At 38.7% G+C, this 22,528-nt stretch overlaps 1 protein-coding gene across 4 annotated transcripts; it reads right to left on the reverse strand.

The window, feature by feature from the left end:
* Positions 1-530: 530 nt before the first annotated feature.
* Positions 531-19,842, reverse strand: g6fl (g6f-like). Of its 4 annotated transcripts, none has more exons than XM_058388055.1 (13): positions 19,671-19,842; positions 14,357-14,680; positions 13,748-14,014; positions 8,540-8,575; positions 7,900-7,998; positions 6,112-6,435; positions 5,214-5,468; positions 2,967-3,041; positions 2,739-2,867; positions 2,548-2,621; positions 2,433-2,459; positions 2,147-2,193; positions 531-1,938 (listed from the first exon to the last, which is right to left on the reverse strand). In XM_058388055.1, the coding sequence occupies exons 1-13, from the start codon at positions 19,744-19,746 to the stop codon at positions 1,917-1,919; spliced, it is 1,755 nt and encodes a 584-aa protein (XP_058244038.1). In that variant the 5' UTR covers positions 19,747-19,842; the 3' UTR covers positions 531-1,916. The 4 variants fall into 4 exon arrangements, with proteins under 4 accessions (XP_058244038.1, XP_058244033.1, XP_058244047.1 ...); XM_058388050.1 differs by having other exon boundaries at positions 6,112-6,438; XM_058388064.1 differs by lacking the exon at positions 7,900-7,998 and having other exon boundaries at positions 536-1,938; positions 6,112-6,438; positions 19,671-19,841.
* Positions 19,843-22,528: the final 2,686 nt, after the last annotated feature.

Below are 22,528 nucleotides of genomic sequence, written 5' to 3' on the forward strand. Positions count from 1 at the left end.
AAACAAGGTCAAGGTCACAGCAAGGTCAAATGTCTGGGAAACCTTTTCTTCTGTAGAAAAATCCCTTGTCATCCCGCAGCAGGATCCCATGCTCTCACCACTGTGGCCTGGGTTTGACTCCCAGGTGGGGAACCAATACAACTACTCAGAGGTTAAATCTCAGTGCCGGTCCCAAGCTTGGATCAAATGAGATGGTTGTGTTTGGAAGGGTATCTGGCATAAAACCTGTGCTAAATCAAAATATGATCTGCTGTGACGACCCTGAACAGGGAGCAGCCGAAGGACAACAACAACGTTTTCTTCAGTAGTTTCTTCAAAAGGGTATTTGAAGCATACAAATGCAATACGTTACAAGAACTAGACAAGAACTGTTGACACCACTGACTCCGAGTTCTTCTTGTTTTTATTATAGTTTCACCTTTGACTTGTAGATCAATCGGTGATAAAAACGCTGTTGTGTGTTATTCACTTCTTAGCATGGGGTTATTGCTATAGGCGAATGGCTTACAAATGGAATTTCTTGCTTAGACACAAAAAGAGCTGCTATATATAAAAAAATATAGACACAGTTGAGACAAGTGAGAACAAGAACTTGTTTCTTGAAAATGTACTTTTTATAATTTTTAAGAATCAAATTTTTAGTGATTAATACAAAGTAGGGAATGTATAATGGATTGCCACTGGAAATGGCATGGAATAGCTGAGGGAAATCAAGAGCTGCTTAGAGGATATGAAAGTTGTTAGAGGCATAGAAGTCTAGAAAATATCGACACATTAGAAAGTGAAAAACAAATGATTGAACTTATATATATACTTTATTAATATTAATATCAATATACCAATGTGTGCACATCACATCACACATTTATCAGTATGTGTTACGGGTATACAAAGTTTTGCATACCGTCATATACACTGATCAGGCATAACATTATGAACACCCGCCTAATATTGTGTTGGCCCCCCTTTTTGCTGCCAAAACAGCCATGACCCATCGTGCAATGTGTACTCTGACACCTTTCTAATTCTTCTTCGCAATTTGAGCAAGAGTAGCTTGTCTGATGGATCGGACCACACGGGCCAGCCTTCACAGCCTTCCCCACGTGCATCAAAGAGCCTTTACCCCCAGGTCACCACTGTTCTTTCCTTGAACCACTTTTGATAGATACTGACCACTGCAGGCCAGGAACATCCCACAGCTGCAGTTTTGGAGATGCTCTGATACAGTGGTCTAGCCATCACAATTTGGCCCTTGTCAAACTCGCTCAAATCCTTAAACTTGCCTATTTTTCCTGGTTTTAACTTCCATCAACTTTGAGGACAAAATATTCCCTTGCTGCCTAATATATCCCACCCACTAACACTGCTCATAATGTTATGGCTGATCGGTGTATATAAAAATTCCTCACGGCATGTCATGTAATTCCGGGCAGGTAAAGAGTGTATCTTGTTATCAGTAACCCAGGAAGCAATTTATGTTTTTCTTAAGATTCTGGACAGCGGAATAAAACTAAAGAACCTGAAGGTTATAAGGACTATAAGGACACGGGGAGAACATATAAAACTCCAAAAAGACAGTGATCTGAGGTCAGGATCGTACCCATGACCCCGATGCTGTGAGGTGGCAATGCTATCACCACCACAGTGCTCTCCTATAATTACTCAAATTTCAGAAAACGTATTTGTGTTACGTGTTGATCTTGTTAGTATTTTCTTCTTCTTTTTGCTTGGGACTAAACACTCCTTTTGTAATTCATCACATTATTACACCATGATAATAACCTGAATACTAAAAGCAAAAAAGGGTGAATGTGCACAATGAACAAATTCAACATCCCATAATGATCATTTATTTTGATTTTGCAACATAATGTCTTCAGTGCATGGTAACGTGACAGCATCTTATATTCACAAACTCAGCCACAACACTGGTCATATCTGAAACGGAATGACACACACACACACACACACACACACACACACACACACACACACACACACACACACACAGTGAGACAAGCAGCTATGACAGACGGTCACATTAATGTTAATGTATTCTGACTGATGGACTGAAAGGTGCAGTAATCGGGACAGTGACAGCACCGGGTCATGTTCCTTGTGTGACTTGCAGTCAATCTTCTCTCACCTGTCTAATTCCCTATAAACATCCGTCTCGCCTGTGAGCTTCAGATCCTGCAGAGGTGGAGGAGAGGAAAATGAAGGGGAGGGGATGATGAAGCATGAGAGAGAGGAGCAGATTTAGGTTTACAGTTTGACAGAGGCTTGACCTAGTTCATCTGCTAATATTGCTAATGTACAACCAGCAGTACTAACCTTCTGACACACACACACACACACAAACACCTATTTAACAGATCGTAAATCCTGCAATATTGGTCTTTGAGAGAGAGAGACACACAGTGATAACTCACCATATACACTGCATCTTGTGGAGGTGACTGGAGGAGAAAACGAAAAACAGGGAGATATGAGATTGACCAGAATAAGTGTGTTTGTGCAAAGGTGATAACAGAAAGCAGAAATCACCTGTCTCACATCCTCAGGATTTTCATAGATGTTCTCCACTTCTCCAGAGTAGTGAGACAGGGTACGCTCCATATCTGCAAACACACACAAACACACACGCACTAATCTCTGTCCATCCTAACCAGTCAGGGTGAGCTGACAGTATTCAGAATAAAGTGAAAAAAAAGAGAGAGATAAATGGCAGGACTCACTTTGAGTGAAGGTGCAAGGTCCTTGTCTCCATAGCAACACCCCGACAGCAACAGCAACCACGGGTAGCAAAAAGAGCAGAAGTGAGAGAGCTGGGAGAAGAATGGGTGGCTCAGGTGTACTGTTACTGTCTGGAAGAACAGATTGACAGACAGATAGATAGAGAAGGAGACTTTGATGGAAAATGGATTGTGTGTGTGTCAGTAGGTGAGATGGTGTGTAATTCTCACCAGTAGGCTGCAGCAGAGAGACAGCAGAGCGGGTGGTTAATTCATGAGGCAGCTCATTCGCACAGCAAGGTGGCTCTGTAACAGACACAAAGAGGCAGAAACAGCCTTAACGTCACCTATTTCCATTAAATAAAGAGTATAGAGGCTCACTATTATTGTATGGCTCAGAAATCTTTGAATCTGCACAGTGCAAGTACACACAAACAACATGACAACAACATATCAACACGATGTGATGTGGAGTGGCAAATCCTAACAATCCGTCACGGTTCAGAGGAATTCTGAGAGGGAGGGAGGAAGGGAGGGAGGAAGAGAATGAATGGTTGGCATTACGTAATGTTCCTGTGCTGAGCAAATTCAAATTCCCCACACTGTGATGAGGAAGTGAGCTGGATTTACATGCACTGAGTTGACATGCAAAAGAAAGAGAGGGACGACGTTCCACAATCTGCATTGTGTTGTTTCTGTAAAAGAAAACCGAGAACCGAGCAGGTGTGAGGTGGAAAAAGGTCTTTTAGTAAGACGCCACTTTGTAAACAATTCTCTAATCCGATTGGTCAGAAGGTGCTGATTGAATTTTCTAGAACAGCAAGTTGTTCCAGCTGTGAGGTTTATATTAATGCACTCCTCCTAATATGGTAGTGTTTCTATGGTAACAACTTGCACAAGGACTTGTATGGTGGACAGTGCACATAATCGAATGTGTAACCGTTAAGATGATGGAGTCAGAAATAAAGCGCTAGCTTTTAGTTTCTTGAAGCGTGAGAGTCTTGAGGATGGACAGCTTTGTGGTTTGTGTGTAATGTGACAGCTGTTGAAGTTCGTTGAACTATATATAATATAATGTTATAACCCAAGTGAGAAGAAGAACTAACTTGTTTCTTGAAAATGTACTTTTTAAAATTTTATTTCGAAGGATAATATAATAAATTTATTTTAATGCCAACTGAAAATGTCCCATAAGTTGATTACTAATCCATTGGATAAATAGAAGGCCGGTGTACTGGTAAAAAGGGTTAAACTAACCCTTTAGTAAGCTTCAAGCAGTCAAATACAACATATACATTAATGCAGTAGTAACATTAATCCAAATAATAGTAAACTCTGATGGGGATAAACAATATATCATCTCAATACCTCTTCTACCAATGGATGAATACAGCAAAATATTTTCCTATAACCACACACTCTATTATGATTTACTCTGACAGGCATAGTGACCATGTCTTATTCACTCAGACTGATTAAAGCATGTATGATGGACAGAGGAAAAAAAAAAAAAACTTCCTCTACAGACCTTATATGTAACTGTAGATTAATCCTTCAATTATATATGCTTTTAAATCCAGCTCTACCCCACCCGAACCCAAGCTTAAGCCCCGCCCCCGATTTGAGCAGCAGGTATAGCGAATGATGTGACCAGTGTAACATTTCGAATCAGTGAAGCCTTACAGCACTCCAAAGCACAGCTCTTTATCAAAAGGTGACTTGGGTTATGGAATCTGCTTTATATCTTAGTGGGAGTGAGATTACAGGCTTGAATAAAATGTTAATAGTCATAGTTTAGCTGTAATTAATGTGACAGTCTGCTGACTAAGTGAATGTAAGGACTTTGGAATTTGACCTTTTTAGTGACCCGTGGAATTCCACTCCCTGATCTGCTGCATAGCAAGAATAATGATGTGACAAACTCTCTCTCTCTCTCTCTCTCTCTCTCTTTCTCTCTCTCTCTCACACACACACACACACACAAATATATATATATAACTTATTATCTTTCACTTTCCTTTTCGCCTCAAGATGTTTACCAGCAGTAATAAAATGTTTCTAGCTCATTCCCCTTGTGACTGTTTCTGTGTTTCGGTATTCCCCAGTTCCAGCATGCTCTCTGATTCCTGCTTTTTACCTCAGCGTGCCTATTTGTGGATATGATTATGGATGTGCCTGTGGTGACCGTGTCTGGCATTTTTTGACCCTTGCTTAGGATTCTAAACAGGATTACTGGCAAAGCCTAAATAAAGAGATTTTGCATGTTGGGCCTGCTGGCTTCCAAGTGTTAGTTTCCTACGCTCTGCTTTTTCAGAGCATGGATTTCTGTCCACACTATAATTTTGCACAAAATACTTACAGATAAAAGAGCAGGAAGCATTCAAACTGTTCAGTTGTTTACAAGCTATGTTTATTTAAACCTTCTAATGATTCATAGGAAAATTTTTGAGATGTGTCTTGAGATGTGTGTGCTCTTACCTGTATTAGTCATGGTGACTGTGTGAAGATATCTGACAATTTGTCCGTTTTTTAGTTGAAGAGTGCAGACGTACTGGCCGGCTGTGTCTGCCGTTATTGGGAGGTCTATTGTGATGATTTTCTGACCCATAACTGCGCTTGCAGTCAGCTGGCGTTCAGGCCTCTGGATGTGTGACCATCTAACTGAAGCTACCTGAGAACGTTCGTTATACAGACAGTTCAGGTCCATCGAGGAAGAGCTGAATGTACCATAGCCTGGTTAGAGGAAGAGAGAAAGAGAGAAATAGAGAGAGAGAGAGACTAAGAGTAGTTCTTCTGATGTATAACGGAAAAGAAATGACAAAAAAAAAAGCAAGGTTAAGTTGATGCGTATTCATTAGCTAGGTGGATAGCAGACCGACCGGAGATGACCATGACTGATGCACTGTGTCTTCTTCCACTCAAATCAGAATCAATCCTGGTCTAATTGAGCCCACCAGATTCCACAATAATGGCAGAGCCGCCAGCGCCGTCAGTGGCGACTGGCAGCAGGTGTAATTACACATAATGAGATCTTTAATGAGGCCTACTAAAAGCCATTATATTAGCGTGTGAGAAACAGAGAGGGGGTCCTTGAAAGGCAAAGACATGATGGTGAATGAAAAGCAGGAGAAGAACAAGAAAGAGATTGAAGAGGAGAGAGAGAAGGACAGATGAACCGCCTGAAAATGAATGCACAGAGATAATAGGCTGGTCGCCGGTGACTGATTTCAGAGAAACCTGTATGTATGGCTTGGGTGTATGGCATCTAAACAGCAAGCCAGTGCAATGCTACACACACTGTATGACTATATGACTGACATTATTACTGACTTAAGTCTAATGATGGGTCCTTTTTTTTTTAAATGCATGTTTTTACCTTTTAAAACAGTCAATGCTGTAACCTGAGCCAAAACCTTGTCATCCCTAAAGACCTCACACTGATAGCGGCCTGCATCTTTTAACTCTGGCCTCAGGAGGAAAGAGAATTTCCCAGAAAGCACAGAGGAGTGGTTGAGCAAACTGAGGCGGAGATTAGACTGCTTCCTGGAATCTCTCCAGCGGTCAAACTGGTAAATCAGCTCTGGTGATGTGCTTGGTGAATCTGGACGCCACCAGTACAGCAGGACATAGTCGCCATTGATGTCGGCGCAGGGAAGTGTTACAGCTGACTGAGCCAGAGCTGCCAGACTGTGCAAAGGTCCTGCTGAGCAAAGACACAGAGATGTGGCACAGGAAATAGATCAGAATTGCAGAAGAGAAATACAGGAAGAAAGACATATATGACTTAGAACCACGCATCGTGTATATCATGGTTTAAGAGCAGATTTCTCAATGGGAGTGTACAATCCAAAAATAAAGTCTTTCTGTTCTCCTCTGAACATTAAAATTAAATTAGATCACCACAGCCTGAATCATTTCCAGTTTTTCACAATATCACACCCTATGGTCTGGAAAAATCCATTGAAACCCACTGAGTTTGATCAAAACATTTTTTCTCTCCAATAGTACAAATTGAGATCACTTAAATAAATAAATAAATAAATAGATAGATAGATAGATAACTAGCTACTACTAAAAAAACTACTAATAAATTCACTCTAAAATATATCTATTTATATAAAAACATTTATTTATTTATTTATTAATTCCCAAGACATTTAAAATGATTTTTATTTAAGCTACTTTCTTGGTCTGTCTGCTGGCAAAGATTATGTAAGGTAAAAAATTTTTTTGTAAAAATAAATAAATAAATAAATATAAAATGCTAGTACTAATAAAACTACTAGTAAATTCACTCTAAAATATCTATTTATATAAAAACCTTTATATATTTATTTATTTATGTTTGCTTGCTTATTTATTTATTTATTTATTTATTTATAATAAAGACATATAAAATAAGACATATTAATCTTTTATTTAAGCTACTTCCTTGGTCTGTCTGCTGGCAGAGAGTATGTAAGGTAAAGAGCAAGTGTAAAAATAAATAAATAAATTTAAAAAAAGTGAGTCTGGCTAAAGATTGAGTTTTCCTCATACAGTGAATCTCATGAGTTGGTCATTGTTGGACACATGGTGTAGTAAAATGGACATAATCCTAATCAGTTCAGTTTGTAATCAATTACCATCTATCGGAGGGTCCGTGAAACTCTGTCACAGCATCATCAAAACAGAAAGAGTTCACAGCATTTCTATGAAAACCAGGCATGGTAAGAAAGCCGGGGAATTCTTTAATTTTCACTTTGGGGGCGAGCAGATCAATCAACAACTTCCCACGAGGTTAAGATGTACCAAAGATAGAGATGTGAGTGTTTTTTTCCAGACTGCCCACAAATATTACAGCAAATCATAGAGAAAGTTGATATGTATCTATAGAAACGTGTGTGTGAACCTGCTAGCTTGTTGAGGGAGCTGAAATGATTAAACTAACGTTAACATTAGCTTGATTAACACTTGTCTTACACAAAGTCCAGATAAGTGAGCTGTCATGTACAGATGGAGTAGTTGTCCACTATTAAAATGCAATAGCACAGAACATATCAGGTATTACGTTGCTCTTATTTATACTTATCAGCGGTTTTGTCTGTACATCATCTTCTGTTTTGACAAGGAAATGATGTCAAATCTCAAAGGCTTCTCGACATAATCTGCTGCTGAAACCTACCAACTTTCTCCCCTCCAACTTCTTCATTTTGGAGCATGTATGAGCTGAAACATATTGGTATATCCCCAGTGGGGATTTCCTCTAAAGAAAATAGTGAGACTGAAATAACATAAAAAGAAGAGATTTAGCGAGATTAATAGTGATGAAGCAACAATATCATTTGATTTGATTTACGGTGCTGCTAGTCATTTCTCGAGGCATTGTTATACAGTCAGGCGTGAGAATGCTGCACTGTGAGTGAGAGACGGGAAGAGAAGAACAGGCACAAGAATGAGGATATTATTGTTCGATGTAAAATTTCCTCAGGAATACAAATCGAACATTGTGCTGCTGTGTGTGTGTGTGTGTTTGTGTGAAGTTGACTGACTACACCCTATACAAATAAACACAAAATAAGTATGAAATAACACCTTCTGTCCCTGAAATAGTGCACAGGAGCTAGGAGTTGGGATGCAGCCAGTGAGGGAGTTTGTTCAAGCATGTAGCATGATGTTTGCTTGATGATGTAGAATGTTTGGATTAGCAGAAGTGGTTTCAGGCGGAACCAGATGGTGTGAGATGGATGAGATGGCAGCGTGTGGAAGACCGCGAGCTGATCAGTGTCGAGCATGGCTGAGACAATGGAGGCAGAAAGTCTTACCATATGTAATATTTGGGAACCATGCCACTTGCTTCTCTGTGATAAGAAAAGAAAAGAGAGAGGGGTGTTAGTGAGTTTCAATGTTCCGTGGATTTATTCTGCCTTTAGTGCAGATTTAGTCCTTAATGTGTTTTTTTTTTCTTTCATCAAATTACTGTACCATTTCTCTTCTGTACATGCATACTAAAAAAAGTGCTACAGCTTGTCACAATCTTTTAAATAAACAATAAAACACAGTAATAGGAAACTAATCATTAATCATTAAGTCACACACACACTGATCAGGCATAACATTATGAGCACTGAGAGGTGAAGTGAATAACACTGATTATCTCCTCATCATGGCACCTGTTAGTGGGTGGGATATATTAGGCAGCACGTGAACATTTTATCCTCAAAGTTGATGTGTTAGAAGCAGGAAAAATGGACAAGTGTAAGGATTTGAGAGAGTTTGACAAGGGCCAAATTGTGATGGCTAGACCACTGGATCAGAGCATCTCCAAAACTGCAGCTCTTGTGGGGTGTTCCTGGTCTGCAGTGGTCAGTATCTTTTAAAATCCTTTAAGTCCTGTAAATCCTGTAAGTTGTGATATGGGGCCCATGGAGACCGCACCTTGCAACCTACAGGACTTAAAGGATTTGCTGCTAACATCTTGGTGCCAGATACCACAGCACACCTTCAGGGATCTAGTGGCGTCCATGCCTCAAAGGGTCAGGGCTGTTTTAGCAACAAAATATACCAACACAATATAAGTCAGGTGGTCATAATGTTATGCCTGATCAGTCTATATAAAACAGTATGTCCCAAAGTGTTTTATTCCACTTCATACTACAATTTGTTAAAAGTACACAAACAGAATATAACCTTTAATCCTTTTGAAATCTGCAGCAACTCTTCTGGAGTAATGTGTTAGACAGCGTTCTGTACCAGAGAATATATTTAGGAAGAACGGTGTCCATTCCTCCAGTACAGTGTGACCTAACACCTTCCTGAGACACTTTATATCGGCCTTTCCTTTAAACTGACACCAGTTTATGTATTTGACATAAGTAAACACTATATTTCTCCACATAGCCTTGAAATGATTAGAGTGACAGATCAAATATCACACATTCATAACATTCTGTCATGTAATTAATATATTATAGTATGTTAATTATAATGTAGTTTTATTCTGTCTGCTTCCGGAATCAAACTTTGTCACATTCCTCTCTGCTTATCTGTGTTTTTCCCTTTTACATACTTCGCTAAATAAATATCTCTTACGTATTCTGTTATGTGTTGAGCAACATGTAATGCACACTCATTAATCCCATTCAGAACAACTCACTTCCTGGTATCGCTTCTGTTCTACAGAAACGCAAGTGTATACAGTCTCTTGAAGTTAATAAACAAAACAAAAGTTACTACAAAACCAGAAAGATTCCCTTCTTAAACTTTACAAAGCAACGATACTGGAGACTCCTTTTTAAAAATGCTAAACAAACTCACAATGTTCCTGTTATAATAATAATAATAATAGTAATGATAATAATAATAATAATAAAAACATTTTTACATTTTTTTTAAAGATTTTTCAAAGATTTATTTCATAATACCAGTATCCATCAAGTTTTAGTGTAGGAGCTGTTTCTATAGAAACAGCAGGACGCATGAATATAAACCTGGGATTGATTAATAGCGCTGTTGTACAAGGAGAAGCAATCACGCATGAACTTGTAAATACACTGTAGTTACCTGAGTACCTCGGTGAGACACCTGAAGAGACAACTGATTTGTTTGGTTTAGTTTATACAGCATATTGAAACACCATAACCAGTTATTCAACTGGGAAAATTCCTAGCAGGGAACGCCTCCATGTGATTTCTCAGCAAACATTCCACCATTCTTATTAGTCTATTTCAGTGTGTACATACAGTGGTGTAATATAGAGAATGTGTGTTTTCTGTAGATCTGTATTTGCCTTTTATTTGAGATTTAATAATAATAATAATAATAATAATAATAATAATAATAATAATCTAATCATAATCTAATAATTTATCAATCTGTAAATCTATCTATCTATCTATCTATCTATCTATCTATCTATCTATCTATCTATCTATCTATCTATCTACCTGTCTGTCTACTTATCTGATTATCTATCTATCTATCTATCTATCTATCTATCTATCTATCTATCTATCTATCTATCTATCTATCTATCTATCTATCTACCTGTCTGTCTACTTATCTGATTATCTATCTATCTATCTATCTATCTATCTATCTATCTATCTATCTATCTACATGTCTATCGGTCTGTCTGTCTACTTATCTGATTATCTATCTATCTGTCTATCTATCTATCTATCTATCTATCTATCTATCTATCTATCTATCTATCTATCTATCTATCTACCTGTCTGTCTACTTATCTGATTATCTATCTATCTATCTATCTATCTATCTATCTATCTATCTATCTATCTATCTATCTATCTATCTATCTATCTATCTATCTATCTATCTATCTATCTATCTATCTATCTATCTATCTATCTACCCACCCGTCTATCTGTCTAAGTGCCTGCCTGTCTGTCTAATTATAAATCTATTAATCTATCTGTTTATTTGTTTGTCTATTTGCCTGTCTGTCTATCTATAAATCCATCTATCTACCTGTCTGTTTTCCATGTCTAACTGTCTAACTGTCTAACTGCCTGTCTGTCCGTCCGTCCGTCTGTCTGTCTGTCTGTCTATCTATCTATCTATCTATCTATCTATCTATCTATCTATCTATCTATCTATCTATCTACCTACCTACCTACCTACCCTAACTGTCTGTCTGTCTGTGTAATTATAAATCTATTAATCTGTCTGTCTGTCTGTCTGTCTGTCTGTCTAATTGCCTGTCTATCTATCTGTCAGTCTATCTGACTATCTGTCTATCTATCTATTTGCTTGTCTGTCTGTCTATCTCTCTCTCTCTCTCTCTCTCTCTCTCTCCAAGCCTGACATACAATAAATTACTACTTACTTAAATTACTTAGTATAGTGGTACAGTAAATGATTTAATACTGTTAGTTCCGTTAATACATAATAGGAATCTTTGTTCTTTATTGAGCTGTGTTCTTTGAGGAAACTTTTTCTTCCACCATTGTTGACAGTAAACAGATCCGGCTGCTCTGTTTGTTTGGTCACGCTTAGTGCTAAGTGCTAAGCATTGCATTCAATGTCCGATAAACTTACTTTGTGAGCCTAACACATGCTACACATTCTGAAATTTGAGAAAAGAGATCAACTTTACACACTGGTGATTCCAGATCTGATCCAAAGAAGCCTTATAACATGTTCAAATCAAGTCATTTCCATTTTTACTGAAAACTGAAAGTGGTTTTGTAACATAACGCTTCATGTCTCTTAGTCCAGAGTCTGATTTCAGTCATTGTTGCCTTTCTGTAATCTCCTGTTGAACTCAGATTTAAACATTTCTATCACTGATGAGATGGAGACTTTTTATAGGCTCCTGATAAAGAGTGACTTCAAGCTAAATAATTTTTTCACAGTCTAAATGGAAAATTCCCAGAGCTCATTGGTATCTGGTCTTATGACATATTCTCCATCATGCCACAACAAACATCCCCACCTTTTCTCAGACGAGGCAAGGCTCGGGAAACGGCTTTACTCATCCAGTGACTTTCGCAACTGTATACATGACGCAACTATATACATGTGACGATTGTTGGTGCCAGATAAGCCGGTATGAGTATTTCAGAAACTAATGATCTCTTGAGATTTCCGTGACACAGAATGATCCAAAAAATCAAACAAAAACAAAGAGAAAAAAAGAGCAGTTCTTCAGGTAGAAATATGTTGTTAAGAAGAGATATTGAGATAATAGTCAGACTGGTTTGACCTAAAAAAAGAAGGCCATGGATACTCGAATAATCACTCAGAAAAGCATCTCATAATGCACAAGCTTGAGCTGGATGAGCGATATACCACAAGAAATCACATGAAATCCAGTTTTCTCAACCAATAACAGGAATCTGGGGCTACAGTGAACGCTGGATTACTAGACACTCGGAAAAAAGATGAAAATCCCAGCAATTTGTGAAATAGTCAAACCAGCAACCACGTCTATCTATCTATCTATCTATCTATCTATCTATCTATCTATCTATCTATCTATCTATCTATCTATCTATCTATCTATCTATCTATCTGCCTGTCTGTCTCTGTCTGTCTATAAATCTATCTATCTACCTGTATTCCATGTCTATCTATCTATCTATCTATCTATCTATCTATCTATCTATCTATCTATCTATCTGTCTGTCTGTCTGTCTGTCTGTCTGTCTGTCTGTCTGTCTGTCTGTCTGTCTGTCTGTCTATAAATCTATCTATCTACCTGTTTTCCCTATCTATCTATCTATCTATCTATCTATCTATCTATCTATCTATCTATCTATCTATCTGTCTGTCTGTCTGTCTGTCTGTCTGTCTGTCTGTCTGTCTGTCTATAAATCTATCTATCTACCTGTTTTCCATGTCTATCTATCTATCTATCTATCTATCTATCTATCTATCTATCTATCTATCTATCTATCTATCTATCTATCTACCCACCCGTCTATCTGTCTAAGTGCCTGCCTGTCTGTCTAATTATAAATCTATTAATCTATCTGTTTATTTGTTTGTCTATTTGCCTGTCTGTCTATCTATAAATCCATCTATCTACCTGTCTGTTTTCCATGTCTAACTGTCTAACTGCCTGTCTGTCTGTCTGTCCGTCTATCTATCTATCTATCTATCTATCTATCTATCTATCTATCTATCTATCTATCTATCTATCTATCTATCTATCTATCTGTCTGTCTGTCTGTCTATCTATAAATCTATCTATCTACCTGTTTTCCATGTCTATCTATCTATCTATCTATCTGTCTATCTGTCTGTCTGTCTGTCTGTCTGTCATTTTGTGTATGAAGATAGTGAAATAGTCAAACCATCAACCACATCATGCTCAAAGTCAATGCTGAAGGTCTTGACCTGTATCTGCACAAGTGTATGCACTGTGCTGCTGACTCATGATTGGCTGATTGCATAATCGCATTTATTTGGTGCTGATGTTCGGTACATTTATAGCTACATGTGTACGAGAGCATATACCATAGAAGATCTAAAGTGAGTAGTGTGTTCAGGTGAATCAGATTCCTCACCATTTACCGTCACGCTGAGTGTGTAGCTGTAGCCAGGATTCCTGCTTTGGCCGTCCACAGTAATGTTGCAGGTGTAGGTGCCGCTGTCACTGGGGGTGACACGGGGCAGTTTGGTGAGCAGGGTGCCTGCTAAGGACATGTCAGTGAGTAACAGGGAACCGGTGCGTGAGAGCCACGTCCCGCCTGCTACAGCATAGGAAGGAGATACTTCAGCTTTCAAACTCGCAGTGCTGTCGATGGGGATGACAGACGCTGGAGCTAAGGACACTGTATACACACACACACACACAATGTAGGTGATATTTCAATCTAAATATGTTTAACAGCAAATTGTACCACACACTATATATCATGTCTCATGATGCCATATTTTAGAGACAAAGTGTTAATTGTCTGTAATAAGGAGCTCCTGTATATCATATTTAATAAAGTAAATAACACGCTGTGTATTATTCTTATGATGTGAGATGTGATCTTCTCCGATTTAATGTGACGTGACAAAACAGATCTCGGTAATGGACTCAAAATAAGCAAAGCCGGGAGACACGGACGAAGAAAAATGGAGTGTTGTGTGCGTAACAGAGATAAAGACAGAGTGAACTACTCAACGTTTAACAACAGCCAGAAGAACAATCCTCTCTTTGAACTTCTTGTCTTCTTTCTCCACCAGGCAAGAGTAGAGCCCTCCACTATCCTCCGTGGCAGTAAATCGCAAGAAAATATAATCAGATATCTCCAAGATTCTGCCTCCCTGTATTTCTCTCCTATTCCCTCTTTCTCGAATGTCCCCTGAAAACAGCATGGTCCATCGTGTCCCCTTCTCTCCCATCATCATCCATTTGACCAGCCTGGGGGTTACTTGGGGATCCTCAGAGCAGCGCAGGGTGACGGCTGTGCCTTTTTCCACCATGATCACATCACTCCAGGCATTAACTAAAAAAAACACACACACATTTTAAAGAGTAATGAATTATAATGGAGGCTTGGTGAGTTTTTCTTTGTCTAAAAATCCTAAAGGGTTCCAATAAGAAACTGAGAAAAAGCTCACTGAATGAAATGAATTGAAATGATTTCATTGAGTAACAGTTAGCACAATTAGTTTTCGTTCATCCAGCATGATTCGATTGTGTATTTCCAACACTCAATAAAAATAAAATCAATACTGGTGATCTCACCAAAGTCGAGATTCGAACCAACGACCAGCTATTATTGTGCAACAGATCTCTTCTCGGTGTCCTTAAGGTGTCCCCAGGTCTGCTTTTGGGTGCTCAAGGTGTTCCCAAGTCGATTTTGGTGTCATTAAGATGTCCCCAGGTCTGTTTTTGGGTGCTTAAGGTGTTCCCATGTCTGTTTTGGTGTCCTTAAGGTCCCCCTAGGTGTGTTTCGGGATGCTTCCCAAAATTTCCCAAGGGTATATTTTGGTGTTATTAAGGTGCCCCCATGTCTATGTTTGTGTGATCAAGGTGTCCCCATGCCTGTTTTTGGGTGCTCAAGGTGTCCCTGTGGTGCCCTAAATGTGTCCCCATGCCTGTTTTAGTGTCATTAAGGTGTCCCCATGTCTATTTTTTGGGTGCTCAAGGTGTCCCCAGTGGTGCCCTAAATGTGTCCCCATGCCTGTTTTAGTGTCATTAAGGTGTCCCCATGTCTATTTTTTGGGTGCTCAAGGTGTCCCTGTGGTGCCCTAAATGTGTCCCCATGCCTGTTTTAGTGTCATTAAGGTGTCCCCATGTCTATTTTTTGGGTGCTCAAGGTGTCCCCAGTGGTGCCCTAAATGTGTCCCCATGCCTGTTTTAGTGTCATTAAGGTGTCCCCATGTCTATTTTTTGGGTGCTCAAGGTGTCCCTTTGGTGCCCTAAATGTGTCCCCATGCCTGTTTTAGTGTCATTAAGGTGTCCCCATGTCTATTTTTATGGGTGCTCAAGGTGTCCCCATGTCTGTTTTTGGGTGCTCAATATCTACCCAGGTCTATTTTGGTGTCCTTAATGTGTCCCCTTACCGCTTCACTATTCCAGCACATGAGCATTAATTACCTACAGTTAATACTTTAGTTATTGTTCCCAGCATCCTCACACACTTTCACACTCTAATTGCTGTACATTAATAACCGGATCATGCTTCATAATGCAATTAAGAAACTTGTTTAAATGAAATCTAAATGCCAGTATAAGCGAATGTGAAATCATAAACATTGCCGACCAATATTTTTCTTAAATCTTACCTGACCACATATTCCTTTTTTTTTTAGTTCAGGATTTTAATGAGAATTTCTTTCACATTTTATAACCATTCTCCTGAGCTTCCTACGGGATATTACAGCACATAAATATCCGCTAGGACTTCTACAAGAGGTTTGAGTGGGATCCATTTTGGGTGTTGGTGATCGGAAACCATACGCAAGAGCCGGAAAAACCTACATATGTAATGATTTATGCTATGCTTGTTGTAGAACACCACTAAACCACATATGTGAATATATGAACATAACCTCAAATACTTCAATTAAAATTCTTTTTTTAAAAAATAATAATCTTCCCAAAGACTTTCTGTAATTTCCAATAAATCTCAAATAACAGGACATTATTTCCAATAAAGTAGGCCTTCCTATAGGATACTGAACATCAAATAAGAACAAGCTGAAATTCCAATAGGATTTTTGATGATCTCTCTCTCTCTCTCGCTCTCTCTCGCTCTCTCTCTCTTTTATGAGAGTTCATATATAAACATTGTTGGATTAACAAGGGACTTGATTACAAAAAAAAAAAAAATTAAAAAACCAACATTCAACTCCTTCCATTTAAATTATTGCCAGATGTTTTACATTTCCTTCTAAATCATCTGAAGTAATGGAGGCTCGGTGGGTTTTGCAAGAACATTTGTGCTGTAGTTATTACACAACTGAGGGAACTGTAAGTTCGTGCAGCAGTTGGCCTGGGAAGGCTGTAATGAAAAATGGATGGCATGCGGATCCCTCAAGCATCATTCTTTCTTTCTCTCCTTTTTTTTTTTAACTTTAATATCTTACTGCCTGCCGTCCTGACAGCCTGCTTCTAACAACATCCACATCAGGACTGAAAGCCTTCCACAGCACAGTAGGCATGTTTATATGTGCCCATTTTCAGCAGTAATCTGATTTCAGTACTTTTATTTTGTTTTATATGAACCTTAATCATTGCAATCTGATTAAAATATTTTGTTTACATACACCGGTCAGGCATAACATTATGAACAGTGACAGGTGAAGTGAATAACACTGATTATCTCCTCATCATGGCACCTGTTAGTGGGTGGGATATATTAAGCAACATTTTGTCCTCAAAGTTGATGTGTTAGAAGCAGGAAAAATGGACAAGTGTAAGGATTTGAGCGAGTTTGACAAGGGCCAAATTGTGATGGCTAGACCACTGGATCAGAGCATCTCCAAAACTGCAGCTCTTGTGGGGTGTTCCTGGTCTGCAGTGGTCAGTATCTATCAAAAGTGGTCCAAGGAAGGAACCATGGTGAACTGGAGACAGGGTCATGGGCGGCCAAGTCTCATTGATGCATAAGGACAGGCCCGTGTGATCCGAGTCAAAAGACGAGCTACTGTTGCTCAAATTGCTGAAGAAGTTAATGCTGGTTCTGATAGAAAGGTGTCAGAATACACAGTGCATGATGGATCAGGGCTGTTTTGAGAGCAAAAGGTGGGACCAACACAATATTAGGCAGGTGGCCATAATGTTATGCCTGATCGGTGTATATTTTGACCAAAGCATCCACACTACGTTTTTTTTAAATCCAAACTGAGAAAATGGTCAAATGCGAGTGTTTACACACCAAGTATTTTCCTATATACCAGATTATTTTAGCTTTACATTGCCTCATTCAATCCATTTCAATCCAAAATTTGATTCAGATGTTTGTCCGATTACTAATGGATTATTTGGCTCCATGTAAATGTACTGAATGTGACTCATAAGCTTACTCTGCAAAGTTCCTTGATTAGCTGCTAAATAAATCAAACTTCACTCGATCTCTTAACAAAAGACAGCTAATGTACAACAATTTCAATAACAAGTTCAGCCGCTGCCCTAAATCGGTCAGATGATTTAACACGCTCTACTTCCATATATGGTTTCCTGTGGGTTTTATCCGATGGTGCAGTAAGAGACTCTCCGAGTTTTACAGAAGAGTTTCTTGGAATTTGTTGATTAAGAAATGAAGAAAGTCTCTGTGTGAAAGCCGTGTATGACAGTTTGTCTGGGCAGCCAAGAATAAAAAATACATGTGGGTCCTTGAAACATTAATCGTTCTTATGGGTTTTTTTATTTTTTATTATATTTATAAAATTTTTTGTGCCTGCCTTGCTGGCTCGCTTCCCCGCTGTCACCAAATGGTGCTGTGAAAACGCTGCTACAATACACCATGAATTAAGCCGAATTAACTGTGGAGACTCAATACAATCACAATTTCTGCATTAGCTCCTGAAGCTGTAAAGGGAGCTGTATTTCACAAGAAATGCACGGTTATAATCACTCTAATTGTGCTTAAGTATTAGTTTTACAACAATTTATACTTTATTCAGGTCTAGTTGAAATTCAGTACTTTAACACAAGTACATTTTACTCTTTACTGACCTTTAAAGTACACAATCTCAAAAGCCGTGAAAAAAGCTATTTTCTTCCTTTTTTTCTGAGTAGGATGTTTTGTTTGTTGGGTTTTTTTCGCCGGTGTTACTCATTCATACAGGATGAAGTGTCAGATTAGCCTCCTACATGAAAGATGAAACATCAGCCTTTAAAATTCACCGTTAAAGCTAAGGAAAGCTGAAGTAAAGTATACTCATTGAATGAGCTAATTTAGTTTACATTAGATAGCTAGATACAATTTGGCCATTTGTTTATTATTTAATTGACTAGGTAAAGAGGTGTTTTTTTGGTGCTGATGGGCCTTTATATTTTTTCATGATCTTTGTTTGAAAAAGATTTAGAAAAATTATGACTGTTTACTTTTACTCTTAAAGACGTGTGTATGTTTGAGGGACGGAGCTTCGGCTCAAATAGACTTTTGACTCTGTACTTTTAATGAAGTACTAGTTTAACTAGTTTAGTTTCTTTAACTCAAATCCATTTTCTTGGCCCTTGTTCCACCTCAGTGGTTACAAATATTCAAATGCAGCTAAGTATTTAAATACCAAATTTAAATGGTAAAAGAGTAGGTGTTGAGTAAAACCATTCAAATCTCTTTATTTAACAGGGAATAAAAGGATTTTATCGGTGTTGGGTATACCTAATTGGTTGATATATGCCTAATGAATCTATTTTTCTCTAGCGCTTATCCTACACGGGGTCACTAGGAAGCTTGGAGTCTATAGCAACTCAATGCGGTGCTAACTCATCTCTCTCTCTCTTACTCACACACACAGGACAATTTATGTCAGTCAACCTACAATGCAGTAGGTTGACTTCAGACGGACCAGAGGAGGAAACCTCAAAAGCAGAGAATGAAGTGACCTTCACAATACACAGGATAGAGGCAGAAATCAAACCCACAGACCTATAAGTGTGAAACAAACATGCTAACAAAGCACCTATTACTTACTAAATACTACAACACCACACTATCCAAAACTGTCATGTGAAAGGAGTTGGAAGTTCCAATGTCGTAAATGTCCTTGTTATACTGAATGTACCCTTTTTCTTAACATGTACACAAGATATGCGCACAGTTATACGCTCCTCAAGGGTTCTTGTGCCAGTCAAGGGTCCTCAGATTCCTATAGCTGATAAAGAAACACTAATGTAGGCTTCACCATAGCTCCTTTAACGCTTTCTGTAGAAGCATGGACCATAGAACTGCTTATTTGTCAATTATCAAGTTGTGGATTTAACCTATTTTCAAACTGTGCAGCTGTTATGTTGTTAATGAATCGAACAGAATTACTCACCTCTTTGCGCTGTAGCTGGAAGGATGAAACATTCACAAACGCAAACAAGAGCAAAAAGAAGAGAATAAGAACTCATAGTGCTGCTTTCAGCTGTGTGCTGGTTAAGATAATAGAGAGAGCCATGTACAATGGTTACTGGACATCATGTAGGAAGTGTTTGACAATTCAATGTGTGTCTATATGTGTGTGTGTGTGATACTAAATTTGAAATTGCCAAGGCAGTGCAAACTCTGACAGTATGCAGGATATGTCTGACAGCTGGAAAACATGGATGTGAAAATTGCATACTCAAACACGAACACTCACACAGGAAAACACAGCAGTGCTGTTAGGAATCGATAAACAGAACCGCGCACTCTTTTGTGCAGGCGATGGAACACACACACACACACACACACATACACACACACACATACACACAGTTGCATTTAATAGATCATAACCAATAGATGGCAAATGTATTCGATATTTTCTTTATGAGATTAGAATTAAACAGATGTACGGTTATTACGGACTATTCCTAGACAGAACTTTGTGGTTCTGCTATTTGTTTTAGAAGAATCTTAGAATCCGAAGCATTAAGCCGATTTGCCAATATTTAAGATATATTCTTTTGCTGAGATTATTTTCATGGTGCAGATAGTGAAGTGCACATCGGCTGATATCAACTCTCACTTCTTTGCCGTCTGCTTCTGCTGAACTTTAGTCACATGCTGCCCACACAAAGAATACAAATAAGGGTAAAAACTGTGCACTAGGCAACTACCGTGTGTGTATGTGTGTGTGTGTGTGTTGGGGTAATGATGTGCAAGCATGAAGGAGAATTTAAAGGTCTGAATATATATTACAAGTCTCTTGTTCCTGGACAAAAATGCCTCCATCCCTATAAAGGTCTTTAATTAAAACTGACAAAGTTATCACGCTGCGAAGCACTCGTACCTTCTAATTACCTCTTAGTCAAGGAGAAGAGAGTGAAAGAGAAAGTGCTAGGAAATAGAGGATGAAAGCGAAGAGGGAAATGTGAAAGACAGATAGGAGGAAAAATGAATTAAAGAACAATTTCAGAGCCAACAAAGTAGGACAACAGTAACTAATGAGAGCCATGGCAGTGTACATATCCTGATCCCTGTGTGAACAGCGAGGGAGAGCCAGGGATTAGCTATGATAGGGAGAAGACGAGCCAGGCGTAGAGAGAAATTATTTAAATGAAGTCTCCTGGTTGTTACGGTAATCACTCTCATACACACACACACATACACATATACACACACACAGGGTGGTGCTTTTAAATTTCCTCTGCATCATCAACTGTGCAAATTGCCAGCACGTGAGACTATGATATGGAAAATAAATAGGCTCCTCTGAGTTTATTAACCTCAGGAGAAAAAGTCGAAGGTTTATCCAACAAGCCACAAGATGTATAAAAAAATGTGTGAGGATTAGATATTAAAACTAGTTTGTTATCTTCTCGCCACACTCTTCCTGCACTGTGAGCTCACCACTACACAAGAAGAAGAAGAAGAAAAACAAACCCCTGAGAAGGAACAATGACTTGCCTTTCAGCCCAGAGCCTTTACATAGCATGCACGTCAGCCCTGCTTAGAATGCACAGGGCTTTGTCGCTCTTACCAATTATTTGCTCAATAATTTGCTCATGGGTGTTATACAAGGAGATACACGCTGCTAATGGATGTGCACTCGAGGTGGCGAGAGACGCAGGCGGGGAGGATGACTCGCTTCGGGTGATGTGTTGGTACGTGGTGAAGGTGCCTGCAGCAGGTGGGGGGCAGTGTTGCTTCTATGCACACAGTAGGTCGAATACAGTACACAAAGATGAATTGCACTCAGGAAACCGAGCCCGAATTATTTCTAGTTTGACACCTACATACTGAGCAATTTCAATGACCTGCTTAAAATATCCTCTACTACCTCTATATTTAGAGTAATGACACCGAGGCAGGATAAAAACCTTCCCAAGCTTTTCCAGCTTCTCAAATTAGCACATGCTCTTGGTGTTGATTGAATACTGTAATCCTCACTGTTTCCTCTCTTTCCAGTTCACACATCAGTATCATTTTGCCCAGAGCTTATTAGTATGGAAGCAAAATTTCGAATGTTAAACTCAAAGAGCTGTATTCAGGCTGCTCCTTCCCATGCTTAGGGGTTAGTGAAATCCAGTTCTCTCATTCCATGCTTGATTACATTTTCCCAGATTTCTGGGCTGGCTAAGATGCTCAAGTTTTTATTTTTGTCCCCGGGTTTATTGGAAAACTGGATTTGACTAGGTGAACACCTGGGAAAATATCTGTAATTTGTGAACGCTGAAAAAAATCTGTTTGAATAGAGATGCTTGATTGGTTTATTAAAAACGTAAATCTGTGAACACGGAAATATTAAAGAGTACAGTTAATACGAATGTGTTGTTTTCTCCACTGAATTCATTAAATGTCACGGTTCGATGCCTGAAACCTTTGTTTCTGCCTCCAAAGATTAGACCAGTGTTTACGTTCTTCTTTTAAGCCACGTGACGTCCTGAGAAAAGATTACATTCGATGTTTCCTAGGAAAAAAGGCTGAAATAAAAACTAGATTATCATCATTCAGGACGCATGAAGGTAGAGTAAACACTTTGCACAACTATGTAGCTATGGTGACATTTCTAGGAAATCTTCCTGCACCAGTTTACTTTTTGTTTCATTATTAAAGTTGTTGTGACAGGTTTACAGCCTATAGGCTATAGTTTATGGGCTGGAAACTTGCTTTACAATAACATTAACATTTAAATGCCTCAATGCTTCCTATACAGCTCACAAACAAACAAACCCTTTGCTTGTCACTTGAATGGAAGATCTATCGTGC

This window comes from Hemibagrus wyckioides, linkage group LG01 (assembly GCF_019097595.1).
Source record: "Hemibagrus wyckioides isolate EC202008001 linkage group LG01, SWU_Hwy_1.0, whole genome shotgun sequence".
NCBI classification, from domain to species: Eukaryota; Metazoa; Chordata; class Actinopteri; order Siluriformes; family Bagridae; genus Hemibagrus; species Hemibagrus wyckioides.

Bases quoted from the DNA above. Each gene is read 5' to 3' on its own strand.
- g6fl (XM_058388050.1), bottom strand. From the start codon at position 19,746: ATGAGTTCTTATTCTCTTCTTTTTGCTCTTGTTTGCGTTTGTGAATGT. The intron at 8,576-13,747 runs GTGAGGAATCTG...TTCTTATCACAG, and splicing joins ACTCAGCGTGACGGTAAATG to AGAAGCAAGTGGCATGGTTC. The intron at 2,868-2,966 runs GTGAGAATTACA...CTGTTCTTCCAG, and splicing joins CTCTCTGCTGCAGCCTACTG to ACAGTAACAGTACACCTGAG.